This window comes from Lithobates pipiens, unplaced genomic scaffold, assembly GCF_037356315.1.
Source record: "Lithobates pipiens isolate NorthernLeopardFrog02 unplaced genomic scaffold, aLitPip1_a1.2 Scaffold_3, whole genome shotgun sequence".
Taxonomy (NCBI): Eukaryota; Metazoa; Chordata; class Amphibia; order Anura; family Ranidae; genus Lithobates; species Lithobates pipiens.
Window position 1 is genome coordinate 111,224,354 of NW_027507790.1, and position 19,316 is coordinate 111,243,669.

A 19,316-nucleotide genomic window follows, 5' to 3' on the forward strand; every position below is an offset into this window, starting at 1 on the left:
AGAGAAACACTCTCCGTTGGGGATAAACTCACCATAAAACTGATAAAACTGAACATTCAGAATATATCTTTATGCCTTCGCTTCTTAAAGCGGAGCTCCACCCTAAAGTCGAACTTCCATTCATCTGAACCCTCCACCCCTTTGGTGCCACTATTGGCACCTTTCAGGGGGAGGGGGGTGCAGATACCTGTATAATACAGGTATTTTCACCCACTTCCGGGCATAGATAGCCGCAGAATCTGTGGTATCTCTGGTATTTACGACACTTCCCCACTGTCTGCTGGGAAACACATGGGTCCCAGAGACAGCAGGGACGTCCGTATTATGCAGCCCGACTCGCGCATGTGCAGTAGGGAACCGGGAAGTGAAGCTGCAAGGCTGATTCCCATAGCGAAAATGGCGGCAGCAGCACCCGAGAGCTGAGCGACAGATCGGCTTCGGGTGCCAACATTGCGGGAGCACTGGACAGGTGAGTGTCCATATTTTAAAAGTCAGCAGCTGCAGTATTTGTAGTTGCTGACTTTAAAAAAAATAAACTGTGAAAGGTAACAGGGTCCTGGTGCTGGGAGTATGGAATTTTATTAGCCTTCTCTGAGTGGATGGGGGAGTGTTTGGTCACCCAGTGATCTCCTCCACCTCCGCCATACTTCCTGAAACTTCCTCCGTCTGCTCCCCCTGTCAGGGGGCTCTGAGCGATCGGGGGAGCTGCTATGATGTTTTAAAGGTTGCAAATTGGTGTGATTGTATGTGGTCAAGTCCGTTTGTTCAGAAAGTCCATCGGAACTCTGCTGAAAAGTCAGTCAGGAAGACCGACGGACCTAGTCTGCCGTAAAGTCCGTTTGTGTGTACACGGCATTAGTCTTATGTTTGTATTGGGTGCCCTTAAATTAAGCTGCTCCAATGGCAGTAACAATATCAACACGTGCAGCAAATTCAGGTAGTTTGTGCTACTGCCACTTTAAGAATTACCACCCGTTATACGATTAGAAAACTGGAAGTATGTAAGATCAGCTCTGTCCTGGCATACAGAGGTTTGTCAGTACTCTGATTAGGGGGGTATGGCTGTGATTGGAAGATATCATGACTGAGACAGTTTTCCACACAGTACTCTATCACCGGCCATATTTAGCTATCAAATGAAAGATTCTACGACTGATAGCTAACTGTAAACAAAAGGCATGGGATACAGCTGATGTCATTACCCATATATGGCAATGGTCATATTTGGCGCATATTTGGAAAAATACTTCTCACTGGTTGGGTGGAGCCTGATGGGGAACTGAAAGACTAGTTCCCCATTAGGTCTGCTTTACTTTTGCTTGCACTACATTGGAGTGAATTAAAAGCCACTGTTGGACTGAATAACAGCTATGAATCTGCCAACCACTGTGCACTGCCAATCAACAGTGAGGTGGACTCTACAGTGACCTGGGGAAACTGGATCCTGATCACATGATTGCTGTAATAGCCTCTGATTTACAGTGACCACTGTCCCACAGTGATCCTTCCATCAGTAGACAGTCAATGTGTTGTTTTTCCTATGTGAAGAAGATAAATAAGATACTTTCCCTCTAGTGAGGAGAAGATGCACTGTATCTTTACCTCTTCACTAGAGGACATGTGTACAAAAAAAATCTCTTGAAAAAAATAAAGATTAGTGTTTGCCCTAGCTTAGTAAATGTAGATATCAGTGTTAGTGATGGTGTAGGGGGCATCTAGGGGCAGTATGTCAGTAGTTAGTGTCAGTACAGTTACTGTTAGTGTGAGTTATTGTCAGTGTAAGTGTCAGTTAGTGACAAGTTAGTGGGCAGAACGGTGGCTACGTGTTTAGCACTTCTGCCTAGCAGCTCTATGATCATTGGTTTGAATCCCAACCCTGCCTGGAACTTGCATGTTCTCCCTGTCCCTGCGTGGTTTTCCTCCCATAGTATGAAGACATACTGGTAAGTTAACTGCCTCCAATCTTAATTGTCCCGAGTAAATGAGTTTGGCTTGGGGACCTTAGATTGTAAACTTCTTGATGGCAGGGACTGATGTGAATATACAATATAGATGTAAAAACACTGCATAAATTAATAAATCTATATAAATACCTGCAATAAATGGTGACAATTAGTGCAGTGCAAGTGACCAGTGGATTAGGATCAGTGTGTTTTAAAAACAAAATGTGTTGTTTCTTGGCACTACTAAAGAACACAAAAAAACACACAAAAATGTGGTATAGCCATGATTGCCATGTGTATGACAATTGGTAGTGGGTCATGGAAATGGCATATACAGTAAAATATCTGCCAAATGAAAGCCCATCTGTCTTGAAAACACAAGATAGACATTTGTACAATTTTACTAACACATGTCAAAATTGCAAAATTGAGCTTGGATGTTAAGGTTTGTTCTGATCCTCATCATGAAGGGGTTAAATATGTATGTATGTATGTATGTATGTATGTATGTATATATATATATATATATATATATATATATATATATATATATATATATATATATATATATACTATAACAAGACGTGGTCGGAATAGGGTTGTTCCTTCCAGAATAGATGATCCAGACTCAGTCTGTAAATGGATACAAACCTATCTTAAAGATCCCTTTCAGAGTGTAGTGGAGGTGTAGTTTTTACAAATAAGTAAACCCAAATACTTTCTTGTACATCACTCTCTTTTAAAGCAAATCTATTTGTAATCTATTCAAAGTCAAACACTGAGGTTAAACTTAAGTTTTACCACTGCTAAGCACATCATATAAAAGTGATTTTAAAATATGCTCTAAAATGGAAATGGAAATGGAACTCCAATTACATTACTAATTTAACAACTCTGAACTCCAGGCAAAAAAAAACTTTTATTTAAATATATTTTTCAATAGCCAAAAAAGATGTTGATCCACTTCATGTGTAAATTAAATATGTTTGCAAATTACTTGTAAAGGTCACAGTGACATCATCCTGAAAAAGGGGTGCCGAGTACAGAGACACATAAAACTGGTACCTATGTCCTATCAAATGGAAAGAGAAGTAAATTGCTGTAGCCCTGAGACAGATCCTCTCTGGACACAGATCCTCTCTGGAGGGCAGGAAGGTGTATGTGCGACATGTGCTGGCCACCAGTTTGATCACTCCAAGGCTTTGCCTTTGCAACTACCCTCATTTACAGGTTCTCACTGACTTCATAAGGTTTATCTGAGGATTTAATGTGATATAGGAATTTGTTAAAGCTATAGACACATCTATATTCCGCTACTTTTCCTTTTATAATTGTATCACTGCTGGTATTATAGTCTCCTTGCCTTGATTTAGTCTCAACTTTGAGAGGACCTGTCTCAGATGATCTGCATCTGCTACTATGATGGGGAAACGTGTGCCCCCTTAATTTGGAGTTCCCACATTCGCTTGGATAGACTTGTACTATTTGGGTCTCCTGCATTTTGACTGCACCCAGTAATTAAATATGATTATTTCTCTATAATATTATTATATAACAAGCTCCTGAAGAAGCAATGGTTTCTCCCACAAAACATGTTGAGCGTCCAACACACAAATAGTATATGTTTTAGTTGGCAATAATCATCTCCTATCGGTCACCCCATCTGTGATGCTAAAGCGATGAATGTTCAAGACACAGTTCTCCATGTCTATTTTTTTGTAGATTGTATGTTTTTAAAACATTGTTGGAATAAAATAAAAAAAAATTATGCTTGCCTGTGTATGTTAAGCCTTTACAATACCATGAAAGTCCACAATAGACTCATTTCACTTTTCTTTCTAAAGTGCCATCATCACTATATTGCAAATAGCCTGTGTGAATAGTAGAGCTGTGGAATGGGCCCAACAGGTCCACCCACTACAGTTGGCCTTAAAAAAAACTACAGAAGGGGAGGAGACTAAGCAAGTCACCCTGCATGAGGACAGAAAGCAGAAATGACCTGTCTTTTTTGCTGAATTACTGCACAGATCTTTAAGAAATACTCAAAGTGAAGTATTTAGACAGTATTTGCTTATTACATGACTACTCATTTTGACAAACTTAAAAAAAATAGAAACCATGCTATGCCAACTTTTGTAATATGCATTGCAATCAAAGATTGTTTAGCCCAAGGGGAGGCGATCCCCTGCACCCCAATGGTAGTGAAACTGCAAATCCCATCATGCCTCTGTCTCTGGGAGTCATAACTGTGGCTCTCAGGCACATTGGATTTGTAGTTACCTCTATTGCTTGTCAACATGTTCTTATACCTGGGTTACTCTGGTGTTTATCAGCCAGTATTTTTTCCTTAATGTCTTGATTATGGGAAAAAGGATTGCAAAAGTTTGTGATTAACTATGAATCAAGCTAATCTGATTCCTTTCAGGAAAAACATACTACTTTTTGCAGCATATGGATGTGCTCTCTGTTGAGAAGTGCAGTATTTCTGAATCCCAAAAACTACTCCTTGAAGTCATGCTTGTCTGGAAAGTGCCATATACTCCTAGAATACTCATTCACAGAAAATGACTTATTTTTATAATTTGTAATTTCAGACAAAAAGCTTTGGGGCAAAACATTTCTGCAAGCTACAAAAAATGTTTTGGTATAGCCGGGTAACATGCAGGTAATAATGGATATGTTTTTTTATTGATAATATATCTACACATCAACAAACCATTTGCATGAGCAGGTTGTATTATATAAGCTCTGAACTGTGGTGTTTTGAGAGCAGCTGCTACATTAAATTCTGTAATAAGCTTTAATAGTCACTGATAACGGTGTAAATAATAACACATGCATTCAGAAAAATAGTGACAATCTGGTTCAGAATCAAGAACAGTGTAGAAAATGGTTGAAACTTTTGAAGTGTGTAAATGCACCTTATCCAATATTTTATATCCCGTCTCAATATATTTTCAAATCTCAATTCCACATTTAAATATGTACTTTTCTTACAACTTTTGCAGAAACACTATAAATTACCAGATGTATACAGTATGTGCAATGACTTGGTATCCATTGAATATCTGCTGGGGCAATCCTAGACTATATTTAGCCACACATATGGTGGTCCAATAAGGCAAGAGACAGTTTATGGATCCTTTTTGGAATCACTGTATCTAGCTAAACTAGTCAAGAATTCACTGCACATAGAGGGCGACGCTGATCCTCTACAGACCAAAGATAATTCATTGCATTTTACAGTGCATGGCTGTTACAGTTCAAAAATTAGGCAGAAATATTGAAAAGTTTGACCCAGAAATAGATGATTGAAAATAGGATCAAAGTGCAAAAATAGGCTAAACTAAGAAATGTTGAAGGTAAACACCGGTAAATGTGCTGAAGTAAGGTAAAAAGTTACTTTAGTAAATCTAGCCAATTGCAGCTTTTACTTTAAATCTTCATTTTTTTCACCTCAAGGTTATAAATGTTAGTTTCAGAAACTAATTTGATCTTTTCAAAAAGACCTCAAGGTTATAAATGTTAGTTTCAGAAACTAATCTGGACCTTGCAAAAAGATGCCTGGATAACATTACTGTAAAATTATATTCTCTGGTATAGCAATCAATGAGTTGGATATGTTTGCATGCTTAATTAAAAGTTGTGATCTTATTCATTTGAGTATTTATAACCACTACTACTTTTAAGGTCAGTATTTTTAATTTATTTGATGCTTATATGCTGGGCAAAACTATATGATTGTGAAATAGTATTCAGCAATTTGCTGGCAAGACATTCCCAAAAGTCTGAGAATTCTCAACACTTCTCACTTCTTTGACACTCCTTGTCTGTCTGTTCCTCATGAATTCACCCTTACCTGGTAAATCTAACAAATTTACTTGGGGTCACATCTAACAGCTATTTATGCAGACTGACTGCTGAGTATAGCACCCTTGTGCAAATGTCACTGCAATATGTTTATTGTGGCTATTCACATTACTTAGGCTTTGTCCTCCTAAGTAAATAAAATGTAGTGATACCACAGGTTATCAGCCTTACAATGCCAGTGTTTTACCGGTCATGCGTGAACTGAAATTTAACTGGTTCAGCGGGGCCTTGTGTACAACTAGTCTGTTGCTACAGCCGGCAACATTGATCATTGTTTTCTGATAGCAGGGAATGCTCCCTGCTGTCACAATACAATATAATAGGGGGAAGAATTTCCCCATCCACACATTCCAAGTGGATGTGGGAATTCTCAGATATTTTTTTTTTCGTTCCACATGATGGTTGAACAAAAAGATCAGGGTATGGGTTGCCTTATGTCCTTTCAAGATACCTCACTATGCATGTACATTTAGCATCCGCTCAATAGTAATAATTGCTTCTGAAGGCTTATGTACTCTGGAAATGGTGACCAATATCATCAGTTCAAAAGCTTAAAAAATGTTTTGTATGTTTTAATGGTAAGAAAAACACAAGTACTATTAGTATGTAATAAGGTCACACTGTAATTAGTAATGTTAATCCTACCTTTGAAATTAAAAATCATGTTTACCATTTATCATTTGTTAAATCAAATGTGTGCATGGGGGAATCAAATAATTTTTTTTGTTGTACAAAAAAAATGACTAATGTATGGGTTGTCTTAGCTCAAAAAATATAACAACCTTTACTGTATTTGTTTAACAGTCACTGTTTGGGGATGGAGGGACCAAACATAGTTTTTGAGGCTCTTAGGCTGCATTCACACCTGAGCGTAGCGTTTTCAAGCAGAAAATCGCACAAATTTACAGCGATTTTGCTGCGTTTTTTGTGGCGTTTTTTACCGCAATTTCCCGCGATTCTGTGCAGGGCAAAAGGTCACTAATGTTAAAAGAAGAAAAATGCCCAAATCTGCTCAATTCGAGTGACAAAAAAGGGTCCGGAACTTTTTTGAGCTTCAGGCATTTGGCTTTAGGCGACATGGAGTGGAGATGTGAACCATCTCCATTGAGAATAATAGATTTTTTCCCCTCTAGCTTTTTGTAGCTTCAGGCTTCAAGCTACAAAACGCTCAGGTGTGAATGGGGTCTTAGGGTGTTACTCATCCTATGTGTGCTAATTATGCAATGGTTATATTTAGGGCAATGAACAAGGTTTTATTTCAATAAGGTGTAACACTTTTCCATGTGGTTGGACATTTGCATCAGTAATACATTTGTGCATATCCTACCTTATGAATGTTTCGCATGCTGCCATTCATTTATCAATCAAAATAATTTGGCTTTCTGATTGGCAACCTATCATCTCTATAGTTTTGTTACTTTGTGAATTTTGGCCAGAATGAAATGTAACACACGTTTTCTAATTCAAGAAGATTTTGCTTGTACTAGCACTTCAAAAGAGCAAGTACATTTTTTACATTATTAATTCTGCAAGCAGAAGCCACAGTGCTTCTCAGAAGCATTAAATGCTTTTGTTGACGGCTTACAGTTTTATAAACTCTGAATGAGCTTATTGCCTTTTAACCATCATGAGTACTAAATAATAGAAAAACCTATGAGCCTTTGGATTGGAGAGCTGCCAACTACCTCCAAGAAGGGGGAAAAGGAAATAACTGAATAGTTTAATTGTAGAGCAAATCATTTGTTTACAGATTAAGACCTAGTTGGTAGCCAACTGCTACAGACAAAGCAGTTAAATAAAGCACTGAGGTTCAGGAAATGAATGTCTGGCTATGGATTTTGTCACTGTTGTGTTTTGCTCCCTTCTTGCCCAAGAGAGGCACATTAATGAATTGTGAGGACACTACTTCTAAGCTTTCTGTGTCTCTTAAAATAACAAAGGTGTTGGGGGTAGGGAAATGTGTTGGTTTGTTTATGCTGTCTGCTTGGAACCAGATAACCCAGGCAACTCTCAGCAATAGCACTTCAGTTATTGGCAGGGTGGCTTGCCTCTTTTGTTTAATTGTCTGAATTATAAAAAAAAAGTGTGAAAAGGGAATGCTTTTGAATTGGAACACCATAGCCTCTCAATGTACATAAACCTTGTGTATCCAAACAGACATGGTTAAAGATAGCTAAGCAAAGTTATGGTATTTTGTTTTCTCTTTGTTTTATTACAACTTTATATTTTATAGCATATAAGGACATGGAACATTCTTCCATGTATCTTTTCCCAGCTAAAGTCTTGTATTGTAAATTTTTTAATGTTCCCAGAGACATCATTAATGATAATTTCATGTCCAGAGGGAGTTCCCAACAGTGTTTTGAAACCTGCCTAGATTGTTCTCGATTACCCCTGGGAAAAGCAATTCTGGCAGTGTCTACTAGCATCTCTTATCTTCTTTCATGTCTCCTCTCCATTCACATGAACAGGAACATTTTTTCTATCCAAATGTTCTTGCTCTTGTTCTAGAAGCTGCTGGACAATACTGCTGCATGCAGGGAAGTGGTATAGATTTGTGGTGGCTATTCATGCTCATGCTAATTATTTGACCAGTTAAGTTAAGTGGGGTATACACTATGGGAAAGTCAGAAGAAAAATTCTGTATGAGGAATGATAATAACTTTTTTTGTATAATGTGAACGCAACTTTTAACCTCCAATTCAGATTTTCCATATGAAAATTTCCAAAGTGACAAACTGAAAATTTTTGATAGTACTTGAATGGAAGTAACGATTTTCATTTAATGTATACTGTTTTCGTACAAGAAAAGCAGATACAAAAGACTGTGCATGGTCAGAAACCATAAACAACAATAAGTCAAACATAAAACAGCCTCTGTTCGAGAATTTTCGCACAATTAGTACCATCTTCAGTTTTGACTTGTGAAACATCGAGGAAAACCAATTTTCTTTTAGTGTGTACCGAGCCTTTGTCTGACATTATTTGGAAATATCTATGCATTCCACTCATGATTTTATGTGCCTTTGTCTTACCCTCAGTTTCCAATTGGACTAAGTTCTGGACTAATCAGGGTTTTCAGGTGTCAAGATTCAAAAATGTATTTCCTAATCTTTATTAAATACTAAATTAACAACATGACCATGTCTAGGGTGAACATGAACATTTATTAATTACAGATTTATAAATAAATCTGTTACACAGCATCAAGGTCAGCAGGTTGTTCTATTGTAAAAAGAAAACAAATAATTGGGAAGCCTGTCTTGCACTCACATCACAGTATTAACCATTTTTTCAACTCAATTCTTTAAAAAAAAAGAAAAAATCCTATCACATTTAAAAATCAAAAAGCAACTTCTCTTATGTAGCATACACATGACCGGACTTTTCAGGCACTAGGTCCGACGGAATGAATCCGTCAGATATTACGATCGTGTATGGGCTCCAGCGGACTTTTTTTTCCCAAAAGTCAGACGGACCTAGAAATAAAACATGTTTCAAATCTTTCCGATGGACTCGAGTCCGGTCAAAAAATCTGTTCATCTGTATGCTAGTCTGACAGACGAAAACTGACGCTAGGGCAGCTATTGGCTACTGGCTATGAACTTTCTTATTCTAATCCGGTCGTACATCATCACGTTTGAATCCGTCGGACTTTGGTGTGCTTGTGTGTGGCCAAGTCCATTCGTTCGGAAAATCCATCGGAACTCTGCCAAAAGTCAGTCGGTTGTGTGTATGCTGCATTGCAATACTCTGCATAGCCCCAATGACATCGCCCACAGACTCAATACTCTGAGATCCAGCACCACCAACTCTTTTCCTGCTGTACATGTATGACCAAAAAACACATCTCTTGTGAGCCCAGGATATTTTAACCCACAGAAGAAAAAGAGAAGGGCATGAGATGTCATTCAACTAGACTGAAGACACTTCAGCCTGACTGTCAGGAGACAATGACTGGTTTAAAAAAAAACAGCCGACATTCGGTCTGTGTGTATGTCAGTCAGTCTGACAGAAGCCGACCCTTCAGCCAGCTTCTGTCAGACATGCATGCTGAAAAGCCAGCAATCAACCGACTCCTGATGAGCACTCTCAGTCAATGGCAGAGAGCGCTGATCAGAGTGTTTGGGCTGGGGGGGCCATCCCCCTGTCAGAACCCAACAGCTCAGTGGGGGAGATTGTGGAACTAATCTTGCATGGTTAGTACAGCAGCTCCAACTTTAGATGTCAGTTTTTATTTAATGCAACCCACGGGGTCTCACAAAAAAAACTGTAGTGTGTACCCGGCTTTAGAGAAAAGGTTATACACATAAAAAAGGAATGTTGCTCCAGTCGTCATAACTATAATTGCAGTGAAGTATGCCTGTTTAAAAGCCAATTCTTTTTAAGGTCTTTAAAAATCATTTATCTTTTACATACAAAATTATATATGGTTTTCATGATGGCAATGTCCTTTATTTCCTTAATGTCAGAAAGGTTTAGTACCAATGCTAATAGGAATATTTGCACAATGCTCAAACTCAGCAGTAGATTACAGGGCACTTAACAAGATCAGTTGCTATAGAGAGGGTAGATTGCCTACTTTTACCTTTGTTTTTTATTTGAATGTACACAGTGCAGAAGAAATTTGTTTTATGTAGTTTTTGGTAGACTAGAACACTGAGACACACAATGAACAAAACAAATATAACTTGATGTTTCCAATATGTTGTTTACCATAGATGTTATAATAAAGATTAGAAAAAAATATTTGCAACTATTGGCTTCTCCTGTTCTGGAAATAACATAATATAACCGCTATAACAAAAAATAATAATTTACTAATTATTCTAATTACTAATTCTCTTAATTCCTTCTAAAGTACTTTTTTCTAATGTAGATTTGTGTGTAAAAAAGTCTTCAGAGTGTCATGTAATGTTTTTCTATGTAAAAATCGACTTTGTCACTTGAACATGACTGAATAATTTAAGTGAATATATATTCACAAAATTTGTATAAAGATTCTCAACTCAGTTGCTGTTGCTTGTCTTTTGTCTACCTAAAAAGGCTGGAACGCTGTGATAAATTACATTACATACTGGTACATACTGTATATGGTTAGATCTTCTTTCCTTTTTTCTATGGGGAAAGGGAAGGGCCGGCATCCATTACACTGTTTTTTTTTTAGATTTACATGAGCTGATAGTGTTTGTTATCACTTTGTAAATAATCCATGCACAGCTAGATTCTCACAACTTTGCAGCTAGTGCCATAATAGGACCGTGTACAGCTCCTAAGGATGACCTTACTTTTGTTAAAAATAAAAATGAATTTTAGTATGATTTGGGAATATTGGGGAATTTCTGATTTGGAGACTGGTAATAAGGTGCTTGTGAGGAGGCTTGATCCTTTATTTTAAATGGAAAGCCAAGATTCAAAAGTACTGCATGTATGCTGCTGTTGAGAGGGTCCAGGCTTTTGGGCCAAAAGTGTACTCTTCTAAGAATGGATAGAAAGCTCTCCATTGCATGTTCTTTTAGAAAAATCTGGCCATATGTGTCCAATTTAATGTCAGTGTTTAAATTGTTTAAATATTCTTCTCAATTCTCAATATATCTTCAAACTAAAACTTTGGAAAAGCTGATTATTATTTTGTATGTAACCCCCCTTTTTTTGTTACACTCAATTTAATTAGAAAAGACTAGGGCAAATATCAAGGAGTGGGTTGCATCTTGGAAGCTAATCTTTCTTCCTATTTCAAACCTTGCTTGTTCAGACATGCTAAGAGAAACAGTGACAACATGGGACAGAAATGTACATGTGTGAAAAGATGTGGTTCATTTAAAATTAAAATGGTTGCTAACCCATATAATCTTTTTGAATACAATAATGATTAAAATAGATCTTTAAGGCAACTGAGCTCTTTTATGCTCAATCTATTTTGTGTCTTGGTTTTGTGTTGAGTGTACAGACTTTTTACATTGTTTCTAATGTCTGTAAAAGCTGTTTCAGCAGTATTGGCAGATCCTCACTTAACAAGTCTTGCCAGTCCTGTTCTGGACCCAATGTAGCTGAAAACAGAAAAGAATGTCTTGGTTCAGTGGCTGTAATGCAATGGCTCATCCCTATTCTTATTAATATTCTGTATGATGCAAGCTTGTAAAACAGAGGATTGGATGCTAATCTCCCAGATCTCAAGGGCTTTTGGCAGTCGCCCATAATTGATGTGTTCACGTAGCTGTTTTCTGACTACTCATAATTAGACAGTGGTGTTATCCTACAGCTAAATCAGTGTGGCTTATAAATCATACTTGATAAACTGTAGTCTTTTGCTTTCTACTGTGTATCTGTTTCTTCTTTTAATACATGAAAGAATATATACATATATGAGGGGAAAAATAATTGCCAGAGGCAGTTCATAATGTCTTCACCTTGGATCACTTCCATGTTTATCCTCTTCAGGAAACCAATATGATTTGCTATATGTTTTCTTCTAACAGCTTGTAAAATAAAATAAATTAGCATATCCCTTGACAAATATGTAGCTTAGAAACAGTTTGTTCCACATGCCTTTTGAAACCATAATTCCTTCATTGGCTTGTAATATTTCTGCCACTTAATTACTTGATCTTTATTCTTTCCTAAAATGTGTTCTATAATATACCTTTTTGTTTTCTTTCAATAACATATAAAAGGTTAATTATTTTTAGAACCACTGTATAATGAAGATTTTGCAAGGTTATTTTATATAACTAATTCTAGATTGTTTTAAGGTTATTATGTTTTAACCTTGACATGCTGGTCTGTTGTACTCTTGCATCTGGTGGACATCAGATTACATTTTAATTTATCAATTTGTTCTGTGTTTGTTTAGTTTATGATAACCTTAGAATACTTTTCTACCTATTAAATTATTTCTGTAAGATCCAGATGACAAACACATTTGTCACATTAGGTCTCAAAGAATAAGCTAAAGCTAACCATACACAAATTTTTAGCTGTGGTTGGCCTATCGGCACCACCCAGTTCAAAGAACTGCAGCCCATCAGATGAAGTCACTGTATGGGCATTCAGCCAGCTGTAGGCATTGCAGCTTTCTGAATTCAATAATCAGCAGAAGGAGGGATTCTTATCAAACAAAACCAAAAACAGTTCCCAGCTCAACTTACCAACCAGCCTGCAACCCACTGAATTATAATATCTAACAGTTTGGGTTAAAAAAAAACAAGGATTTTGTTTGCACACATTTACAAATACATGCCCACTTCATGGCACCCCAGTATTATCTGCAGTTCCAAATTTGTGAGAGCCTCTTTAGCAGAAGCACATGCTTAATAATGAATAGATAGAGGGCAGGTAAGCCTGGAGGGAATCCACCCCCCCCTTAAAGGCACAGGGGCACACTGGACACCCAGTATATAGCACTATGGCAGCAAAGGTTTACAGTGCGTCCCCTCACCAGTAGCCAATGTCTCCACCTATAACTGGCCATTGCAGCAAGGAGCACATGGAAGGGCGACGCATGTCAAACAAAACCAAAGAAGATTCCCAGGAGAGATTCTTAAACAGTGTTAATAGAGAAATCTATTAGATTATATGCACACATGGCTAGCATTAGTAACGATTTTACCAATTTTACTAATGTTTAACTGGAATAATCTCACCCACTGATCGGGTATTCACCACAATCAGTCAGCCAGGATTGTGTAAGCATAAGAGCATGTTTAGCATACTGACAAGTGCACATTTATTCTATACTTAACAGCTCTCTGATATTACCAAAATTGTATCTCTTTTAAGCAGTTGTTGAAGCTTTTCACTTCAGCAAGTATGCTTCTCTCAAGATAAATGCTTCATCTCAAATACTGTTTTAACAAGTGTGAAAATTTTGAATGTATTTTGTGAATGTTGACTGTAGCCTTATTCATGTAAAGCAGTTACTATTTTTCTTGGAGGAACTGTAACATTCCAGGAGAAATCATTATTTAATAGACATATGGCTTCCATGATCTTTCGGAAAATAGTAAGCGTGGATCAGTGTAATATTTGTTCACACTTAACATTTATAAAGTAAGGTACATTCACCCCTGAGCAGTAAATGCCACCAACTTGATACCTGTTTGAATCATTAAACCCTTCTTAGACAACACACCTTCTCATTCCATGGGAGGTCAGAGTGTGTGCTGAAAGCAAGACAGTACAACATATCCTAGTGCCTCATTAATTCCAGCATACAGCAATAGACTGGGAGTGTAAGAAACACATTTCCAGTAAAAGAAACATTTATATTAGGCATTCTGCTGCAAAAATTATTTTAGACATATAACCTATAATTGTACAGGACTGTAAAGAATTTAGAATTAAACTGGCCTTAAAACATATTAGATAAGATATTTAGGAGTGGTAAACAACCGTATCTTTCTGCTTAGTTCCTGCTGAGACACAATATTATGTTTCATTGAGTGGGCAAACCTGCAGCCCTAAAAGGAAAAGTAAATACCGTATATGCGAGTGTATAAGACGACCGGGCATATAAGACGACCCCCTAATCTTACTGTTGTTTAGCATTTTTTTCTTGTACTTACCGTATAAGACGACCCCCTTCCAAGGCTTCCGAAGCTTGATATTTCGTCCTTCTTGCTGGAGCAGGAGCTGGCGCCATATCCTTCGTCCTGCTTTTGCTGGAACCAATCACGGCGAGCGATGTATTCTATTAATGAATACAAAGCCTGCTTGGATTGGCAGAGACTGTATTATCATCAGCCCGCGCCTCTCTGACTCTCAATGCCAATCCGAGCAGGCTACAGAGTAGCCTGCTCGGATTGGCAGAGTTTGTTACTCCAATCCGAGCAGGCTCTATATTCATTTGAATACATCGCTCACTGGGATTGGCTCAGCGGTATATACTGTATGTAGCTGAAGCTACATACAGTATTACCGAACCTTCAGAAGGCATCGGAGGGGCTGATCCGGCGTATAAGATGACCCCCGATTTTCAGCCAAAGTGTAAAAGGTCATCTTAAACGCCAGAAAATACGGTAGCATTGTATGCGGCACTCTGTTAAAATTGTTATGTAACATTGTTAAGTTATAACATTGGTATGTAGCACATATTGGTATGTGATGTATATTTCTTCCTCTGTAAGTTGTTTTATGATTAATATTAGGTATTTGCTATCTATCAGTAGGTTTTTTTTGTTAGCTCTTGCCATCTGTCAATAAACTGACTTTTGAGATTCTATACATGCAATGTTTTGCCCCAGTAGCTTTTATTTTCAAATCTGTGCCAGAAAAGTGACAGCTGAAATCAATATGATTGATGCAATGGGTAGCGCATTTGTTATTCCTACCAAACGTAAATGAGTTTCACCAAAAGAAGACTATGGGGGTTATTTACTGAAGGCAAATCCACTTTGACAAGTGCAAAGTGCACTTGAAATTGCACTGACAGTGCACTTGGAAGTGCAGTTGCTGTAGATCCGACATGCAAGGAAAATAAAAAATTGCATTTTATCGTGCACATGATTGGATAATAAAATCAGCAGAGCTTCCACTCATTTCAGATCTACCCCTCAGATTTACAGCAACTGCACTTCCAAGTGCACTTTCAGTGCAAATTCAAGTGCAGTTTGCACTTGTAGTTTGCAGTTGTAGTGCAAATGGGATTTGCCTTTCATAAATAACCCCCTGTGCCTTATACCTTCATTTTTTTTCATCTGCTCAACAAACAAAGTTATTTATAATGTATTGGCTTTACATTAAACTGCATTTTATACTGAAAACATATCTTTTATTTTATCAGGTTGATCCCTTGTTTACAGTGCCTGCCCCTCCACCGCCAGTTTCCAGCAGCATCTCACCTCAGATTCTGCCATCTTACTTTTCACCATCTGCAACCATTGCTGCACCAGTGGAGCAGCTATTAGTACGGACTCGATCAGTTGGTGTAAACACATGTGATGTAGGAGTAGTAACAGAACCAGACTGCCTTGGGCCTTGTGAACCAGGAACCAGTGTCAACTTGGAAGGGATCGTCTGGCATGAAACTGAAGAAGGTATGTGTTTAATATTTTCATGCTTGGAAAAATTAAAACATTGTTTTTAATGCATTATACATGTTTATATTTTAAATGTCCCTGATGATTTCTTTTGCTCAGACTTTAATCTCTATGTATAATTTCCATTGTTGTGTTCTGTAGTTATGAATTATATAATTAATTTATACAGAAATATTCTGTGTCCATTCAGACATAGTTCAATTCTGTTACCCTTATTGAGCAAAAGCTGTCTTGCTGATGTTGATTATTACATTGCTTACATTATTTCATAGATACTGAAATGGTCCTTAGCCATTTGTTAATGTAATGTGATCCTGTGTGGCGTAATCATTAATGTATTGTGAGTAATGTGCCCCCTTTAATGGTGGTTAGGTGTTTTTTGTAATGATTCAATTTATTATCATTTCCAGCACTGCAATCATTGAATTACGCTTTTGACACATTTAATACTGGCTATCTATAATAGGCTTCTAAAAAAAAATATTCATTTATTTGAATCTTTTGGTATATATTCTTTATGTTGACAATAGAAAATAGACTGGGTGGCATTGATACCAGGGTGTTCTTTTTTACTTTTTTGATAGAAAATCTATTGGTACGTGGGTTCTGTGTATAAAAATGTGCTATGAAGGCAAGTGATTTAACAAGTAAAAGAAGCAAAAAAAAAAACAGTTGGAAGCTTGTATAAAGTGTATGTACATAAATATGCACTGAATGTATATTGTATATGTGTATTTAGCTGTTTGCCTTGAGTTTCCTTAATGTATAAAATTATTTGAAGCAAGTGAATGACTTTTTAATTACATGGGTTACAGCAGGTCTGTCTTTAAGGCAGGATAAAAGGGACAGCTGCCCTGGGCCCTGTCATTGTTGTGGGGCCCAAAGCAGCTACCTCATACTTGCCAACTATCCTAGTTTATATTGCCTTGTCCCTTAAAATTTTAGTCATGCGCTGTGTCCCGATATCTCAGTGTGAAGTGCTGCTACTAATGTTAGCAGCTCTGCCCTGTTGTGTGCAGAAGGCTCACATGCAGACTCTGTATTTACATGTAAATACCTGGCATTGATATGTAAATAGTGGCTGCATTCATATGTAAATAGTCACATACTGGCAGCATTCATATGTAAATAGAGGCTGCATTCATATGTATATCATGCCTTCCGGAGGTCATAGCCACCAGTACCTAAACTGAATGCTGCCCACTGGGGAGATAAAGGGGCATGCTTGAAAATCCTGCCTACAACTGTGGTCATTCAGCCTAAAATCAGACTGTTCTACAAAGGTAAGCAAATTGGTGGGGTAAGGGTAGTGTGGGGTGTGCAGAGGTAAGCACAGAAGGAATTACAGTTTGGGTGCACAGGTGAGCAAGGAGGGGTGTATAGAGGTAAGGAAGGTGAAAAGATGAGCATAGGAGGCAGGTAGAGTTAATGTGGTGGAGGGTTGGAGTGGAGAAGATGGGGGAGGTTTGGGGTGCAGAGGTTAGCAGGGGTTTTAGGTTGCAAGGGCAGATGCGTGAGAGTGTCATTAACAAATAATGACACTGCTGTATATCTGCAGGGCCGTATGTTTCTGTGGTGCCAGGAAAGGGATTTTGCATGCATTCCTGATAAACACAAATGTGAATGCAGGCTAAATGTCTCAGTTACATTGGTGGTCAGTGTAGATCTTCTCATTACATTGGGGCTTGGTGTAGAATCCTTTCATTCACAGTGTGAAGGTCCCCCTTAAATTAGTAGTCAGTGTAAATCCCTCCTTACATTGGTGGTTACTGCGAATGCTCCTATTACATTAGTGGTCAGTGTAATTCCCCTTTACATTGATGGTCAGTGTAAATCTTCTCATTACATTGGGGCTTGGTGTACAATCCTTTTATTCACACTAGTGGCCAGTGTCCCAGTCCTTACATTGATTACTGTGAATGCCTCTATTACATTAGTGGTCAGTGTAGCTAGCAACTTTCCTGCTTTTTAAAAAGATGCAATAGTTTGTGGGAGAGTAGCGGTATATTCAGTCATATTGAAGCTTGGTTACAACTGATCTATATAAAGGAACCTTATTTATTTATTTTTAAATTCTGAATTATTTAAAGATTACTGATCCTTGGGTTTCTTTTCAAAATGTATATTCCACTATGTTCACTCGAATGTGCACTCGACTTGCTTCTATGGCACAGGCATTAATACAAACTGTGGATTTAACCTTTCTGCTCACTAGCCAGTGCTGAGATAAGCAATAGTTTACTATAGAGAAGAAAAAGTAGGTTAGCTTTTGAAGGAGTTGTTCCAGTTGAATAAACTAAACTTCTGACCTTCACTGAATTAAAGAGTGCTTCTTGTGTGCCGGACCATTTCTATTTACAGATGTGCCAGCAGCAAATACTCTTGTGCTTTGTAGTCTACAATGGAATAATGCTGAAACATCTGAGACAGCAGAAGAATTCCCATGTTGCTGCAATTACAGCACTTCACTTAGCATTGGGATCAAGCCAGAATTATTCCTTGTACTTTTACTAGTTTGGGGCAGGGACACTTAACCTAGTGGTTAGGATGTCGTTTCTGAGCCTTTTAGGGTGGCTGTAGCAAATTAAAAATGCCTATTTTCTTTCACCTCCACAACATATGATTTTTATTTTGATGCATACTTGGATTAGTAATTATGAAATTTTGTTAAATTTCCCATTTTGAATTATTGCAATGGGAAGCCAAACCAGCTTCATATTCAAACAGAGATTATATTTTCCTCTATCCATTGTAATATAATTTATGTAGTGACCAATTATATTAGGCCATAAAAAAATTATACTTCATCTATGCACATTTATTCAGAATGCTGCCTGATGATAATATAATTATTGATGTCCTATCTAGAGAGGAAAATGTGATGTTATGTAATAGATAAATACAGGGAGTTAAGCAAGCCATGAATTATTAAACTTTATTTTCTGCAACTACGTGTTGATAGGGAAATTCCTCCTGTAGAACTATTGTGTTTTGGCAGCGGGAAACCTTCCCTGTGGGCTGAACCCAATGATTACTGCTGGTAGCTATAGAAAAAAATGCAAAAAATCCAGAAGGCTGGTAGCACAGAAGTCCTATGACTGGTTTTAGTTTAAAAGCTTCAGGCTCCTAAAAATAAACAAACTGCAGGTCATAGAGTCCTCAAGATCTGGAGAAACTGACACAATGGGGGTTATTTACTAAAGCAAAATCCACTTTGCACTGCAAGTGCACTTGAAAGTGCATTGAAAGTGCACTTTGAAGTAAAGTCACTGGAAATCCGAGGGGGACATGCAAGGAAAGTAAAAAACTGTATTTTAGATTCCACATGATTGGATGATAAAATCAGCAGAGCTTCCACTCATTTCAGATCTACAGACTACATGTTCAATGCACTTTCAAGTGCACTTGCAGTGCAAAGTGGATTTGCCTTTTCGTAAATAACCCCCAATGAGACTTTTCCAGTCTG

General features: G+C 37.6%; 1 protein-coding gene across 4 annotated transcripts in view; it reads left to right on the forward strand.

Annotated features, from left to right (window-relative positions):
* The window catches only part of ZNF608 (zinc finger protein 608), a 108,003-nt gene that overhangs the window by 27,767 nt on the left and 60,920 nt on the right, over positions 1 to 19,316 (forward strand). For all 4 annotated transcript variants that reach the window (XM_077462175.1, XM_077462176.1, XM_077462177.1 and 1 more), the window contains exon 3: positions 15,595 to 15,847. In XM_077462175.1, coding sequence (XP_077318301.1) covers positions 15,595 to 15,847 — 253 coding nt within the window. The remainder of the gene's footprint in view (positions 1 to 15,594; positions 15,848 to 19,316) is intronic.